We start from the raw sequence: 16924 nt of genomic DNA, 5'->3' as shown, positions 1-16924 counted from the left end.
GGGACAACTTCAAACAACCTAATGTATGTGCAATGAGAATCCCAAAAGGGGGCAGAGGGAGGCAGAAAAAATATTTGTTTGAAGAACTACTGGCTGAAATTTTTTCAAATTTATGAAAATTAATAATTCACACTCTAAGAAACTCAATGAACCTCAAGTAGAAAAAAGAAAACTCACACCAAGGTACATCATCATCGAACTGCTAAAAACCAGCAATAAGAAGAAATCTGTAAAAGCAGCTAGAGTAAAAAGACACATTATGTAGAGATTATCTAACACATAACCTAACAAAAATAAGGATGACAGGAGACTTCTCATCAGAAACAATGCAAACCAGAAAACAGTGGAACAATCTTTAAAGTACCAAAAGAAAAAAGATAACTGTCAACCTATAAATCTATATCCAACAATAACACCCTTCAAAAACAAAGGTAAAGGGCTTCCCTGGTGGCGCAGTGGTTGAGAGTCCGCCTGCCGATGCAGGGGACGCGGGTTCGTGCCCCGGTCCGGGAGGATCCCACGTGCCACGGAGCGGCTGGGCCCGTGGGCCGTGGCTGCTGAGCCTGCGCGTCCGGAGCCTGTGCTCCGCAACGGGAGAGGCCGCAGCGGCGAGAGGCCCGCGTACCGCAAAAACAAACAAACAAACAAAAAAAAAAAACAAAGGTAAGGGACTTCCCTGGTGGCACAGTGGTTAAGAATCCACCAGGGGACACGGGTTCAAGCCCTGGTCTCGGAAGATCCCACATGCCACGGAACAACTAAGCCCATGTGCCACAACTACTGAACCTGCGCTCTAGAGCCCACGAGACACGACTACTGAAGCCAACGCGCCTAGAGCCTGTGCTCCACAACAAGAGGAGCCACCACGATGAGAAGCCCTAACACCACGATGAGAAGTCCTAGCACCACAACAAAGGGTAGCCCCCGCTGGCCGCAACTAGAGAAAGTCCATACACAGCAACAAAGACCCAATGCAGCCAAAAGTAAAAATAAATAAATAAATATTAAAAAGTAAATTTAAGAAAGAAAGAAAAGGGACATTCTTAAAAAAAAAAACAAAGGTTAAAGTGAGGAAAATAGGGACACGTTGGTAAAAAGGTACAAATTTTCACCTGTAAGATGAATAAAGTCTGGGGATCTAATGTAAAACAATGTGACTCTAGTTGATAACACAATATAGTATAATTGAAACTTGCTAAAAGAGAAGAATTTAAATGTTCTCACCCCAACCCCAAAAAAAGATTAACGGGACAAAATATGAGACGACTGATGTGTTAGCTCAGTGGGGGAATCCTTTCACAATGTATGCATATATCAAATCATCACTTTGTACACTTCAAATATCTTACAATTTTATGTCAATCATACTTCAATAAAGCTGAAAAACAATTTAAATCCCTATCTCTGATAAAAAAGACAAAAAACAATCAGCATGAACATAGATTTATATCTATATCTATCTATCACATTAACAAGCTTGAGCTACTATAAGAAAAAAAGCACATCACCCAACAATGGCAGAATTCACCTTTCTTTCCCCCTAAGTACATATACATACTGAGTCATGAGAGAAGTATCCACAAATACCAAAGATTTAAAATCATACATATACCACTCCCTCTAAACACAATACCATTAGATAATAAAAAGATAAATAGAAAAAACATAAAAGCAGGTATTAAATGAGAAAGAAACAAAAGAGGTGTAGAATTTGTTAAGTTTACAAAGCATGTAATGGGATAAAACAGTTAAAGGAACATGAAAACTTACAGAGAAACCGAACCAATATAAATCGTAGAACCCTGTGGAGCTTCCCCCTGAAGATTATCTGCTGCAGGAGAAGAGGAGGTATAATTCTCACCCTAGCAGTGAACATACCATACTTTGTGCCTCTTACCCCACCAAGTCTCTGGAAGCTGGTCTACTCCCTACTCAGTGCAAACTCAGGATCGCTTCTTTGTGCCATTCTCAAAGGTTTGCTTCAAGAAACATTAGGTAACTCCATACTTAGTATTGCGTCCTACTAATAACAGCATTCCAAATATTATGAATAGTGATATTAAAAGGAAAAACACAAGAAACCCTGCATCATTCCTATTCCACATACGTGTTGCTCACTTTCACTACATAAAGGCGAGGAGAACTGTGCGTACCCGCAGAGAACCCAATGTTGATGGCACACACATTCTTTATTAGGAAGATTAAACTTAAACTGTGACAGTTACAAAAACAGAAAATACAGCTGTACATTTTCACTTTTATCCAGTATCAAGAATTTTAACTTCTCTCTCATTTTCATTAACTAGTGTCTAAAAACACTTCAAAGGTAATACATATAATGGCTAACGCCTCTATACATTCTAATTCAAGCCCCATCTTTTCCTAATTAAATACAAGCAATTTACCAATAGTTTTCTTTTTTAAAAAGCACTAAAACTGAAAATTCAATTTCCTCTTAAAAGAATTTTGTTACACCAAAATTATCTAATAAGCTATTGTTCAGAAATGAATAATAAAGCCAACCATTTATGTTTTGAACCTCACATTTTAACATATGCCAGGTGTCAGTTCAGCACCCATAATTATATACAGACTATTATGCAAGCTATAAAAAAAACAGGTGGTTGATTAGATACAAATGCATAAATTAATCTCCTCTAAACACGTGGAAACACTCTAGGTACTATTTCCAGCTTCTGTGCGCACTGTACAGTAGGTTGCTACCTACCCAGATAAAAATAACTACCTTCAAGAAAAGCCAGCTTTCTCAGCCTCCCTATTCCATGCACATACAGAACATATGCCATCTAAGTTCAATGCCAAATATTCCTGAGATCAATACAGCAATGATACCAAGGGGAGAACTGCTCTTTGCTATTGTCTACAGTAGGTCAAAGCAATGGAATGGAAAGCTGTCAAAGAGGGCCCAAGTCAGAAGCATGTGGAAGATCAACCAACACAGGTACCTTTCCTTATACAAAACATCAGCTGGGGCCCCAGGGCTTGGCCAGTATCAAACTACTCAAGAGTGGCACACCTGGGACTGAAATCCACATCCTCTGACTCCCGGCTCAAGGTCTCCGAAATGCCAGCCCCAACTCTGAAACGATGACTCAGTGTCATCATGGGTACCTTTTCTTCTATACTGCCACACTCTTTTTAAAACAATTATACCAAATCTTCCTTTTTTTTTTTTTTGCGTGTTCCACCTTAAGTCTCTCACTCTAAATACTTCCCCTCTTTCCACCTGAGCGTTTACATCTGTAACAAGATCAAAGGCATTTGACTCACATCTCTATTACCATTGTTAAAATGATGATCACCTCTGAATTTATTTAATAGGGACAATATTAGTGTACATGCTGCCAAAGCATACACTTAAATGCTTTTCAAACATATAAAATTTTCATAAATTAGAGAGTTCTGGACTTTTCTCCCTCTTAATGAAAAGTATACAAGACTTGTCATACATACCAAGACAAAAGGCAAGTGTGTATATTCATTAACTATATCATTAGCTACATCGCTATTTTACAGTTATTATTTGTTAACAATGCACATGTATATCAAACACTATTCTTTTTTTTTTTTTTTTTTTTTTTTTTGCGGTACGCGGGCCTCTCACCATTGTGGCCTCCCCGTTGCGGAGCGCAGGCTCAGCGGCCATGGCTCACGGGCCCAGCCGCTCCGCGGCATGTGGGATCCTCCCACACCGGGCACGAACCCGTGTCCCCTGCATCGGCAGGCGGACTCTCAACCACTGTGCCACCAGGGAAGCCCTCAAACTCTATTCTTTACAGTATGTACTCAATGAAAACACAGGAGGGGGTGGGGAGGATATATTTAATAAAGGATACCACCTCATGGATTAGAATTGATCATCTTTTACTAGGCATTAATCTAAGTTTTATAAATTAAAGACACAAAGTTTTTAAAATTTCTTTACACCATTTAAAAAATTTCTAGAAGACTCCTTTCTCCTTTGAGCTCCTGTATTTTATTCTTTTGCATGAATGTACTTGACAGATTCCACTTTATATTTTTATCTTAGCTCCCACAACAGGTAGGATCTGTGCATGAATAGAAATTCCACCTTCTTCATCCATGTGCCCCCAGGTGTGCCTAGCTTGAGGCCTTGAATGATAAATCCAAACATGTCTTTTGACTACAGATAAAAATAACTTAATTCTCATATTGTTGATAAAGTAAAGAACACTGGCTTCATTCACATCCCACAGTGACAACTGACTACATCGTTAACCCTACAGGCGGGTAAGTGTTCACACCTCCTTTCTGGATCACCAGGGGAAAACCTTGCAGAGATTTTTCTACACTTGGGACATCATTCCATTACCATATAACGCATGAAGTAATGAACTCAAAAGAAAGATGTTTATTCTGACATGTGTTTTTTTCATTCCTTAAGGAATGTTTTTAGCTTATGGCTCTGCCTTGGGTGAAACAATGTCAAGGTTTAAAGCAAACAGAAAAATGCCAACCTTCTAGGTCAGTTACTAAATCCTCTACACAATTACACACAGGAGCTACGTATTCAGGTTGGTTGTTTGGCCAGCTGGCTGGTTTTCAGCCATTAACAATAGCATGAGAAGGGATGTGAATAAATTGAAAAAAAAAAAAAACCCACATCACATAATAATTACTACTTAATATTAAAATCAACAGATACTAGTGGCAGCTTCCCCGTTTCTGAACCACAAAATGGCAACCTGACAAGATAATCACAGGGATGTTGAGGTTCGCAGAAAATTCTCTGCATACACCTTGCCTGTTAAACTGTTGTATTGATAACTTTAAAAGAGAGGGGAGGATTAAGTATATGTTATTGAGAACTAGTTAGGTTGTTTATATTTGCTATCACCTCTTAAAAAGCAAGACATTTAAACAAGTGAATGAGAGTTAGTTCGTTTTTACACTTGATCCACTGTAGGTCCCTGGCTCACAGTGGCTTGTCGGCATTACTTAAATTCAGGAGCAATACAGTGCTTGGTTGACAGGCTCCTGCACTGCTGCAGGCTACAATCCTCACACAGTGCCTGAAGGGTTATTACAATTGCAAGCGTCTACAGAGGACAACAAAGGGGGCTTACCCCTTCCCGAAGGCACCTCATTAGCACCGTGTATGCAGCCGAGGGAACAGCCCAGCATTCTCGGGGCTCCTTTTTTTTTTCTTCCTAAAATGAAGTGGAAGGAAAGGCAGTGAAGCTAATAGCACAAAAGATATTAACCCTTTCAAGAAAAAGGCTCGGTTTCATATATACAAACTACCTAAAACTTCTTAACATTCTATTGAAAGTACAGTCTGACAATTATGACCTGATGAGGGGTCTTTTACTGCACTGTACATACAAGGTATTTCTTCTGTTTCTCATTATGTTGTATATGATGTTGATAAGATCCCCTCAGCAGTAGCTAGATGGAAAGAACTAAGAAATGACAGTATGACCTGGTCGACAGAGAAACCATTCCACTGATAACTGTAGGTGATGATACAGCTACTCCTACCTAAAAGGTATGACATTATCTGTAACGATTTGAAAGCACAGAGCACACAGCTTTGAGTAATATCTCCGGATAATCCATAGGAACTAGTAAAACTCAGGATGCTACCTAGCAAGACAAAGCTCAATAAAAGTCAGCAATTATGATTAGCGGGTACGCTGATTTTAATGACATCAGGGAAAATTCTTTCACAGAAGAAGCAAATTAGAGAGCTAACCGCTAGAACACTCCTGGAACCTATCAAATGAAATCACAAACTAAACCAGGGGCCACAGAGAAAGGTGAAAAACAATAATCTTTTTATAGCAGAAGAAATTCAGCTCTGCTTAGAATGTTTCTTTAAGATTGTCCAAATGTTAGAACTGGTACCTTACTGATCCAAAAGTATTTAATACCCATGATGAGAATTGTGACCCATTAAAACTGTACCCTTAATCATGGAATTGCACATAGGGTCATAATCTAGACATTACCATCCAGAGCTGCTCCAGCCCAAAAATCGCGAATTCAGCACCCAATTCAACTTCCAAACACAACTTTCCTCCCTTCCAGCTCATTTATTCAAGAGGTCCACCACAGCCTCTCCTTAACGTCACTGGGCTCTGCTCCCCGTCTCCCCTCCCCCACCCCTTCTCATCCCCCCAGTCTATCCCCAACCCTCCCTGACAGCCATTTAGATTCCTGGTCTATCATTTAATCACTCTTGCCAAAGGCCTGAATGACCTCACCCTCTGGAGTGCCCTTGTCCTGGGCCCGGGGAAACTCGACCTTAGAGGGAGCCAGTGGCTTGTTTTCTCCAGGCCTGCGCTCAGACAGCTGGGCTCTTGGAAGGGTGACACCAAGAACACAGAGTCCACAAAGGACCTAGGATCAGTAAGCCCAGGGACCTTCCACGTCACTCTCCAGGCCCATCTCTCTCTCTGACCAATTCCCTCTCCTAAAGGACCACAGTACTTCAATCCCGCGGCCCTGCCATCACTTCACCTACTTTTCCTCCTCCGCGGAGACCATGGAAGTGATGAGAGAGGAACTACGACCTCACCTCCACCTGCAGCGAGCTGCCGCTCATACCCAGTGGTTACAGCAGGACAGGCTCCTCCACCCCTTCCACGTGGGCTCACAAGCCCATTCCCACCCTGCTTTCTTCAGGGTCACTAGGGTCTGGACCATCCCTTATTTCTCCTAAGTGCTCGATGCCCTATCTCCACGGGACCCCTTCCATTTCCACTAGAACAGACTCACTGTCATCTCCCATTTTCAGATGTGCTGTGAGAACTACATGTAGATGTTTTTCTTTTTTTTTTTGGCTGGGCCACGTGGCATGTGAGATCTTAGTTCCCCGACCAGGGATCAAACCCGTGCCCCCGGCAGTGGAAGTCCCCTGGAGGTGTATTTTTGATGTCTTTGTGGGAGAAGGTGAGCTCCACGTCCTTCTATTCCGCCAGCTTGATCTGGCCCCCTGTTGTCTCCCATTCTCACAACAGCCCCTCGCCCCTCCGCTCTTTCCCACAACCATCCTAAGCTTTACGTTCACTTCCTCAAGTGTCCTCACCTCCCCCTAAATCCTCAACACGCTGCCGTCTGACTTCTTCGGCCTCACTCACTCCACATTAAATAAATAAATACACGAAACAGCTCTTTTTGGGTTACCGGTGACTTTCGTGTCACTCAAGCCAGGGGACTCTGTGGTCCTCTTTCTTGGACATTCAGCCCTATCGACATTCTCTTTTCTGAAATGCCCACTCCTCTCCTAAGTTTGCTCCTGCTTCACTTACTGTCCGTTAGGATCCAGAAGCCTCTCTTACCATCCTCCAATCTATTCTCCACTTATAAAGCAGTCATCTTTGTGGCACTTAAATCAGATGACACGCTTACCCTTCTTAAAACTTTATCGGCTTCCCCTTGCTCTCAGGATGAAGACCCAGGCATCCGACTTGGCCGAGGAGCCCTCCATGGTCACGTCCCTGCCAGTCTCTGCAGCCCTGCTTCCTGCTCATTCCCCTCCAGTCCCATTGGCCTTGGTGCAGTTCATGAGTGGAAAAAAGCACCTACTGTGTGCCAGGAACTCTTCTAAACAATAGCCACACAGCTGTGAGCAAGAAAGATAAACGTTCTGTCTTAATGGTATTTAGTGGGGGACAAAGTTTTTTTTTAATTAAACAAAATAAAGTCAAGATAGTGATGAGCGCTATAAAGAAAAGCATAGCAATGGATAAACAAGGTCCTACTGTATAGCACAGGGAACTATATTCAATATCCTGTTATAAACCATAATGGAAAAGAATATTAAAAAGAATATATATATATATTAAAAAAACTGAGTCACTTTGCTGTACAGCAGAAATTAAACACAACATTGTACATCAACTATACCTCAACAAAACTTTTTTAGTTAAAAAAAAAAAAAGGAAGAAAAGCACAGCAGGCTAAGGGGTTAGAGGAAGACTGTAGTCAGAGAGGCTCCATCTCACATTGCTCAGGGCCAGGAGAAGGCTCTCTGCAGGGATCCACGTGAGCAGAGAGAAACTGTAAACATCTAGGGGGAAAACAATGCAAGCAAGAGGAACAGCAAATGCAAAGGTGTGGAGGCAGGATCAGGGTACAAAGGGTTTCAGGGAACTGTGGGGAGGGCAGTGCGCCTGGGAGGAGGAAACAAGTAAGAGGGTCGTGAGGGCAGAGGTCATATGCGGACTGGGGAGGCAGCTCACAAGAGCCCAGAAGGTAACTGGAGATTTAGCTGTGACAACCGGGAAGACAGGAAGCATGGGAGGGCTCTGAGGAGTGACAACGGCAGAGTCTCATGGGTTTAACAGGCTCACTCTGGCTGATGTCTGGGGAAGACTTCAATGGACACAAGAGTGAAGCAAGGAGATCATCTGGAAATGATTATGGGCTGGACAAAAAGGACAAAATATAAGAATACCTGGCCTCAATGTGATATGTATCCTTGACAAAAGTCAGAAAAAAAAATACGTAAACTATAAATGTGCTGCCTCATAATATCCTCGTCAGAATCACAGTCTGGTCTTCTGTTCTCATGCTTATAACCTTAGGGTGTTACCAGAAAATCAAAAGGACAGGACTTAGGTGTCTACATTATATACGATATGCATGTATGTACGTACGTGTGTGTGCGTATACATATATCACTTCAGGTCAGTCTCACTACGTCAGCACTGACCTGAGATGTTAAGGTTTACCTATATGCTAAGTGACAACGCCACAAACAGCCTCATCTCATGAAATATTAGTGATTTGTGTGGGTCCAGGGACATAACTTCCTTTTCTGGTTTGCTATCATAAAATGTGGTCAAATGTCATGGCCACAGAATCATCCCTTTATTAAAACAGCCTAGCTTACATCCAATTAAAGTGAGAACGAAGGGAAATGATTCTCTAGATCTACTTTTAGAAACAAACAGAAATATGATTCTGCATTATTCCATTTATATAAGACTCTACAAAATGCAAACTAGTCTATATGACAGAAGGCAATCAGCGGTTGCCTGGGGGTGGGGAGAGGGGCAGGAGGGAGGGGTAACAAACGGTGCTGAGAAAACTTCTGGAGGCGATAGATATTTTCATTATCTTGACTGTGGTGATGGTTTCACAGATGTATACATATATTAGCACTGATCAAATTTTAATCTTTAAACGTGTGCAGTTTATGGTATGCCAATTATACCTCAATTAAGCTGGGGGGAAAGGTAAAAAAAAAAAATGGGACACATGCCCCCCCCCCCAAAAAAAACTGGACTAGACTCCCACCCATGATAAGATGGCAGACCACACTTCCTGTGGTCTGACATACCTGACCTTTCTTCTAAGGAAAGCAGTTTTATTCTGTATCCTTAAAATGCCTCAGAGAGCTGACAAGAAAACAAAGAATAATCAAGCCAAAAATTAGCTGCAAGCATGAAGGGATAAACAGAGCACTGAAGTTTGCTTTTATTCTGAGGGCCTGCAGAACTTGGTAAATTTGAGCTTTGATGTCAAGGCCTCCAGGGCCCAAGGTAAGAGTAAAATCAATATAAACTCTCCAGCCCCACCCCCGAAGAACTGCAAGGAAAACTGTCTTTCACAAAACTTAGCACACAAGAGAATGTTCCAGTGCAAGAGGAGGAGGGAGGGAGCTCTAAGTACTAACTGAGAAAGACATCCATATTAATTATTAAGAAATAGCTCCAGCGTATGTATCGCCATACACTGTTTTTAATACTGTGTAACTATTAAGTGAAAAATGTTGCTCTACTTGCTATATAAAATGAGACAAAGTAAGAATCTACATTTCTAATCACTCATTTGTGCAAAACTAATGCTGTAAATATAAGAAAGTAATCGTAATGGTTATTTATTGGGGAACTACACAGATGGAGGACAAAAATAGAAAAGAGACCCTTCTCTGTATACCTTTCTATACTTCCAAGTTTTCTAGTTTCATGAGTGTGTTATCTCTTCAAAATATAAAATTACCTGAGAATAAACTCAACCAAGCCAAATGTACAAAAGCTTTATGAGTGAAATATATTGGGTTGGCCAAAAAGTTCATTTGGGTTTTTCTGTTAAGATGACGAACTTTTTGGCCAACCCAATAATTTAAATGACTTAAATGAAAAATCTTTTAATATAAATATATGAAAACACCATTTTTGTGTGCATTAAAGGACAACATATCATAAATGTGGTAATACTTTCCTCATAGATGCAGTACAATCCCGAACATGCATTAGGAGACTCAAAATCACAAAGACAGCAGTATTTCTGTAGAGTCAATGCAGGGTTCAAAAGATGATTTCAGAACTGGACAATCTGATTCTAAAATTTATTCTGACATGTAAAGGGCCAGGAATAGCCAAGACATTTATGAAAACGAAGACTAAGGAGGTGAGATTTGCGGTACAGGCTATCAATACTACGCATGGAACTAAATGATTTTAAATACTGATGTTTTATAGTAATTAAGTTAATTGCCTTAAAATGATGATCATCCAGAAAGTCAATTTAGATACTAAGGATACTCAGGTTATATAACATTTAAGCAAGTTCTAGAAGCAAAACGTAAGTACAAGGAGAGAACTTTTGATTAACTTGTAACTTACTGGTGCTCATTAAAACACTCAGAGCATCACATGAAATGAATAACTCATAATTTATCTATATCTATTCAGTATATTCCCAAATATAAGAGGTCAAATTCTGCAGTCACAAATTCTCATGCCATGTTAAGAGCTATATTTACACATAGTGTTTTAAATAATAATGGCGCTTTTACACTGGGAGAACCAACAGGACCCTCTTGCATGAAGGAGTCAAAGATGGCAGCAACCTAGGAAGTACTTCGGGGACTCTGGTCCACTGGTTTTAAAATACAGCCTTAGAATCTCCTACACTTTAAAGAAAAAGAGGCACTGGGGGAGAGGGAAGACAGACAAGGAGAGATAGAAGAAGAGTCAGAAAGACACTGAGAGCCTCTCTCCTCCAGAGGTAAAAATTTTCCTAAATTCCTTAGGTGTGCTCAAAGGGGCAAAATCAAAAAACTTTGATTTTGATATCCGCCATGATATGTCAGAACACATCAAAGAACAACAGAGTTAACCAGACAATCTTACCTGGGTGGCTATAAGATAGATCAGCTCCCCCAGGGTTGGTAAAAGGCACTGTTTTAATTTGCTGTTCCTGAAGTTTTCCCTAATTAATTCGGTTAAGAGAGTAACTGCCTGAAAAGAGAGGGAAAAAGTATATTATTTCATGTGTATCTCTTGGTTCTTTAGCCTATATGTAACAGGCAAGACACTCTACAAAATTCACCCTGCATTTTTAAGAACTGGTTTCCAAATTATTTTCAATATACGGGCCTTATTCCTGAAGGGAAAAAACAGTAACTCTCCCAGACGAAGATACAAATACACCCAGTGAAATAAACTTACCGACTTACAGCACTTATCAGGTACCAAGCATTTTCACTATATCGCCAATCTTCTGTGAGGGAACCGTTGCTCTATCTTTAAAGCCAAAAAACCTAGGCTGAGAGAGTTGCAGCAGCTTGCCCCCATGCCATCCAGTCCACTTGGAAACCAGAACCTGAACACAGATTTTCCCATGCCAGATCCCTGGGATGCTCCAGCGCACCCCAGTTGGAAAAATTCTTACACTGCATGAAACTTTTAAATGATTCCTTCAAAAATACAAGTGGGGCAACATTATACCAACATCCCACTATAATCCACTTTGAAATCCGGCAGCATGTTTTATCAGATCTAGTTAATTTCCTAGGACTCACACTGAGAAAATCCCATGTGCTCCATGCCAGGATGTATACCCCAGAACACAGGCTAATCAAATGATACTGTGACCATGAAGCAGGGTACAACGGTTTCAGAATGATACATACAGAATGAGATGGGAAAAAACTGCGTATAAATAGTGTGAAGCATTGCTCCGAAACAGTGCGTGCAACTGAAAACATGCTGCACAAACAAGATGATTTCTTACTGTGACAAGATATAACTTTTTAAATTGAACATATATCAAAACATTAGGTCGTACAGCTAAAACTAATACAATGTTATATGTCAATTATATCTCACTTTAAAAACTAATTAAGGCTGCCCTGTTGGAGCAGTGGTTAAGAATCCGCCTGTCAATGCAGGGGACACGGGTTCAAGCACTGGTCTGGGAAGATCCCACATGCCACGGAGCAACTAAGCCTGTGAGCCACAACTACTGAGCCCGCACACCTAGAGCCCGTGCTCCGCAACAAGAGAAGCCACGGCAATGAGAAGCCCGCGCACCGCAACGAAGAGTAGTCCTCGCTCACCACAACTAGAGAAAAAAACCCGTGCGCAGCAATGAAGACCCAATGCAGCCAAAAATAAATAAACAAAAAATAAATTTTTTAAAAAATTAAAAAGTTTAAAACCTGAAACTGAGCACTTAAAAACTTTCAGAGCAATTTGACGATGCTACAACATCCCAGCCTGTAATCACTGGTCCCGTATTGTAAAACAAGAGTGTGGACAAGTTGGAGTTGCACATCAGGGAGCTGCACAACAGTCATGCATGGGAGGAACACTTGTTGATGTGGGTTTTTCTGAACAGCTTTATTGAGTTACAACTGACCTACAATGTGCTGCATTTTTTTTGGCCATCCGTGAGGCTTGCAGGATCTTAGTTCCCTGACCAGGGATTGAACCCAGGGCCACGGCAGTAAAAGTGCCGACTCCTAACCACTGGACCGCCAGGGAATTTCCAGAGCTGCGTATATTTAAAGTGTGCAATTAGATATGTTTGACATACGCACGTCCCAGTGAAATCACCACCACAATCAACACAGCAACACCCCCAAGTGTTTCCTCAAGTTCCCTTGGTTATCCCTCAATTTCACTACCTTTCTCTCCTCCCACTGATTTACTTTCTGTCATTAGTTGGCATTTTCTAGAGTTTACGTTAATGGAATCATATACTATGTATTCTTATTTGTCTGGCTTCTTTCACTTAGCATAATGCATTTGAGATTCTTCCACGTTGTTATGTTTATACATAGTCCATTCTTTTTCGTTGCTGAGTAGTATTCCCCTGTACACGGATACCACCTTGTGTAACTCCCACCACCCACTGCCTTACACACAGTGAATCCCCCATATAAAGTGGTTGAGGAGGAAAAAGGAATCATATACATCACTTTAGCCCTTGCAGGTCACTTCTACACACAGTTTTCCTTTTCTTTCAACCCGTACTGATCATCCACTAGTATTACCTTGAACCCATCTGAAATTAACAATGTTCAGCCTTTTCTTTTCACCTACAAAAACAGCAATTTGTCACCAGCATACCTATCATAAAAGAACAGATAAAGGAAGTGTTCTAAAGAGAAAGGACATTATTAAAAAAAAGAAAAAAAAAAGAACCTTGGAAAATCAGGAAGGAAGCAAAAACATGGTAGGCAAAAATACAGGTAAATACAATAGGCTTTCCGCCTCCTATTAAGTTTTCTAAATTATGTTGGATGGTTGAAGTAAATGTTAGGAAAATGCTTGATTTGGTTCTAAATGTATTTAGAGGATATATTTAAGACAACTATATAAAAATGAGGGAGGTTAAATGTTGAAAAGGGAGATAAGTTTTCTGTACTTCACCTGAATGGGTAAAACGATGACACCACTAGGCTGATAAAGTTATGCATAATATAAATATAAACAATGTCGTTTTTTCAAAAATCAAAGACAAGCTAAATAAATGAAAACATGTATTTGTGTGTGTGTGCGTGTGTGTGTGTGTCTGTGTATTTTATTTTCTGTACAATATGATGCTTTGACATCTTAAAAAAAACCTTTCTGGCTGGGGAGAGAATGACCCTACCCTCCCAGGGCCAGCCAATTCTTAGAGGTAGCAAAGGCCCAGGAGATCATGTCTTTAATATGCAAACTCGCCAATCCAGAGCCATACCTCCTCTATCTGGCCCTTATACCTCAGGAGGCAATATTCTTCCCCTTCATCATCCCAGGACCAGGTACCACGCAACGAGAGACTCTTCCTATAGCCCAAAGCCTGCTGAAATTATTCAGACTAGCCAATTCTAAGGTGTTTATCCTGCCTCGCCTTTCCCGTGCAAACCCCAATAAAGGCTATGGCTTAAGCCCTCCCCTTTTCTGCCTCCTGACTACCTTGGGGTTTTTCCATATGGCCCTGTATGCCATGCCTGTCTCTAGGACCTGTAAACATAATAAACTTTATTTTCCTGAGCCTCTCCTCTCTCTCCTCTTGTGGCGGCTCCTGACTAACCATCTCATAAATGAATACAAAAAGGAGATATACTATGTTCATATATAGTAAGACTCACGGTAAAGATGTCAATTTCCCCCAAACTGACAGCTTGGTTTATTGAAATTCCTATCAAAATCCTAGCAAGATTTTTTTGGTAGATATCAATAAGATTATCCTACAGTTCATGTGGAAAGCAGAAGTGTCAGAAGAGCCAAAACAATTTTGAAAAAGGAGAATATGGTGGTTGAAACTGTTCCACCTGATTTCAAGACTTATTATACAGCTACAGTAATCAAGACTGTGTGGCATTGTCAGAGAAACAGGCACTCGGATCAACGGACCAGAACAGAGAATCCAGAACTAGCTCCATACAAGTATGGCCCACTGACTTTTGACAAAGGTGCAAAGGCAATACAACAGAGGGAAGTCAATCTTTTCAAGAAATGTTGCTGGAGCAAATGGCTCTCCACAGGAAAAACAAAAAGGAAACATCAACCTAAGTCATCTGACACTTTATACAAAATATCAACTCAAAATGGATCATGGATTTAAATGTAAAACAGAAAACTAGTAGTAAAAAAATAAGATAAAGTCTTCAGAATCTAGGTAAAGAGTAGATCTGATACCAAAAGCACAGAGACATTGTACCAAAGAAGCTATACAACTGGCAGATAAGCAAATGAAAAGATGTTCAACATCACTGGCTATCAGGGAAATGCAAATTAAAACCACAATGAGACATCACTACACACCTATCAGAATCGCAAAAATAAAAGAGTGACACCGCCACCTGCTGCTGAGGATGGAGAGAAACTGGATCACTCATACCATTGCAGGTGGGGATGTAAAATGGTACAGGTAGTTCGGCAGTTTCTCTACAACACAAATGAACCACTGAACATGCAGCTTACCAGAGAACCCAGAAACTCATCAGCATTTATCCCAGAGAAATGAAGACTTTCATCCACACACAAATCTGTACATCAATTTTACAACAGCTTTATTTGTAACTAACCAAACTGGAAATGATCCAGGTATCTTTCATCAGGTAAATGGTTAAATAAACCGTGGTACAGCCATACTAAGGAATACTATTAAGCAATAAAAAGTAACACACTGTTGGGACTTCCCTGGCAGTCTAGCGGTTGGGACTTTGCCTACCAATGCAGGGGGTGCGGGTTCAATCCCCGGTCGGGGAGCTGGGGTCCCACATGGCTCGCAGCCAGAGGGCCGTGACATAAAACAGAAGCAATGTTGTAACAGGTTCAGTAAAGACTTTAAAAATGGTCCACGTCAAAAAAAATCATAAAAGAAAAAGTAACAAACTGTTAACACGTGCAACAACCAGGATGAATAGCCAGAGAATTACGTTAAGTGAAAAGAAGCCAACTCTGAAAGGTTACAGACCACACAATTCCATTCATACATCCTCAAAATGACAGAAGTACAGAACTGGAGAACAGATTAGTGGTCGCCAGGGGTTGGAAGGAGGGGCATGAGACAGAGAGAAGAGGGTGTGGTTATAAAGGGCAATAAGGGTGATCCTTGTGGGGATGAAACTGTTCTCTTCATTAACTATCTCAGCGTCAATATTCTGGCTGTGATATTGCACGATAGTTCTCCAAGATGTCACTATCGGGGAAAACTGGATGAAGTATACCCAGTGTCTCTCTGTACTATTTCTTACAACTGCATGTGAATCTACAATTATCTCAGACTAAAAGGTTTACTTCTTTTCAAGTCAACCTCATACCAAATTCAAAATCCAGATCCAACTTTCTGCTTCACAAAATTCATAGCAGGGACATATAGCCTTTCTCCATTTTATCATCCACCGGCATTTTGTATCAGTAAGCATCACAGGAAATTAAAAACATTTTAATGCTGCAGACCCTTAAAGAGATAAAACTGAACTGCCTCCAGCATAAAAGAAATTGCTTTGGAGCTCGGTGTCCTGTAAATTGACAAACATCATATAATCTATGCCAGTAATGCCACAGCAACATGACATCTCACTTGCAAAAATTAACTTTGGATACCACTAAACAATACACAACAAATAATGTTTCCCTGCAATGTTATTTGCATAGATTTTCCACTTGTTCTATAAAAATTTAAAGAAATATTAATACTAAAAAGGAAAACTGTGGGCTTCCCTGGTGGCGCAGTGGTTGAGAGTCCGCCTGCCGATGCAGGGGACGTGGGTTCATGCCCCGGTCCGGGAAGATCCCACATGCCGCAGAGAGGCTGGGTCCGTGAGCCATGGCCGCTGGGCCTGTGCGTCCGGAGCCTGTGCTCCGCAACGGGAGAGGCCACAACAGTGAGAGGCCCGCGTACCGCAAAAAAAAAAAAAAAAAAAAAAAAAATCCACCTGCCAATGCAGGGGACATGGGTTTGAGCCCTGGTCCAGGAAGATCCCACATGCTGAGGAGCAACTAAGCCTGTGCGCCACAACTACTGAGTCCGCGTGCCACAACTACTGAAGCCTGTGCTCCGCAACAAGAGAAGCCCACACACCGCAACGAAGAGTAGCCCCCGCTCTCTGCAACTAGAGAAAGCCCTTGCATAGTAACAAAGACCCAGTGCAACCAAAAATAAATTTATAAAAAAAAAATTTGCCTGGCCTTCTAACATTGAAACT

At 41.1% G+C, this 16924-nt stretch overlaps 1 protein-coding gene across 12 annotated transcripts in view; it reads right to left on the bottom strand.

Annotated features, from left to right (window-relative positions):
* ULK4 (unc-51 like kinase 4) overlaps positions 1 to 16924 on the bottom strand; it is a 518222-nt gene that overhangs the window by 416455 nt on the left and 84843 nt on the right. For all 12 annotated transcript variants that reach the window (XR_016394710.1, XM_089919133.1, XM_022563634.3 and 9 more), the window contains 2 exons: positions 11130 to 11237; positions 5109 to 5192 (listed from right to left, as the gene is read on the bottom strand). Coding sequence is in view for 11 of the 12 variants with exons in the window: in XM_089919133.1 (XP_089775259.1) it covers positions 5109 to 5192; positions 11130 to 11237 (192 nt within the window). In the remaining variant the exon portion in view is untranslated. The remainder of the gene's footprint in view (positions 1 to 5108; positions 5193 to 11129; positions 11238 to 16924) is intronic.

Source organism: Delphinapterus leucas, chromosome 10 (genome assembly GCF_059928025.1).
Source record: "Delphinapterus leucas isolate spDelLeu-1000000601 "Yukka" chromosome 10, BTC_Dleu_Yukka2, whole genome shotgun sequence".
In the NCBI taxonomy this organism is placed as follows: domain Eukaryota; kingdom Metazoa; phylum Chordata; class Mammalia; order Artiodactyla; family Monodontidae; genus Delphinapterus; species Delphinapterus leucas.
Note: the sequence above shows the minus strand (reverse complement) of the source record. Positions and strands in the feature narration are given on the sequence as shown.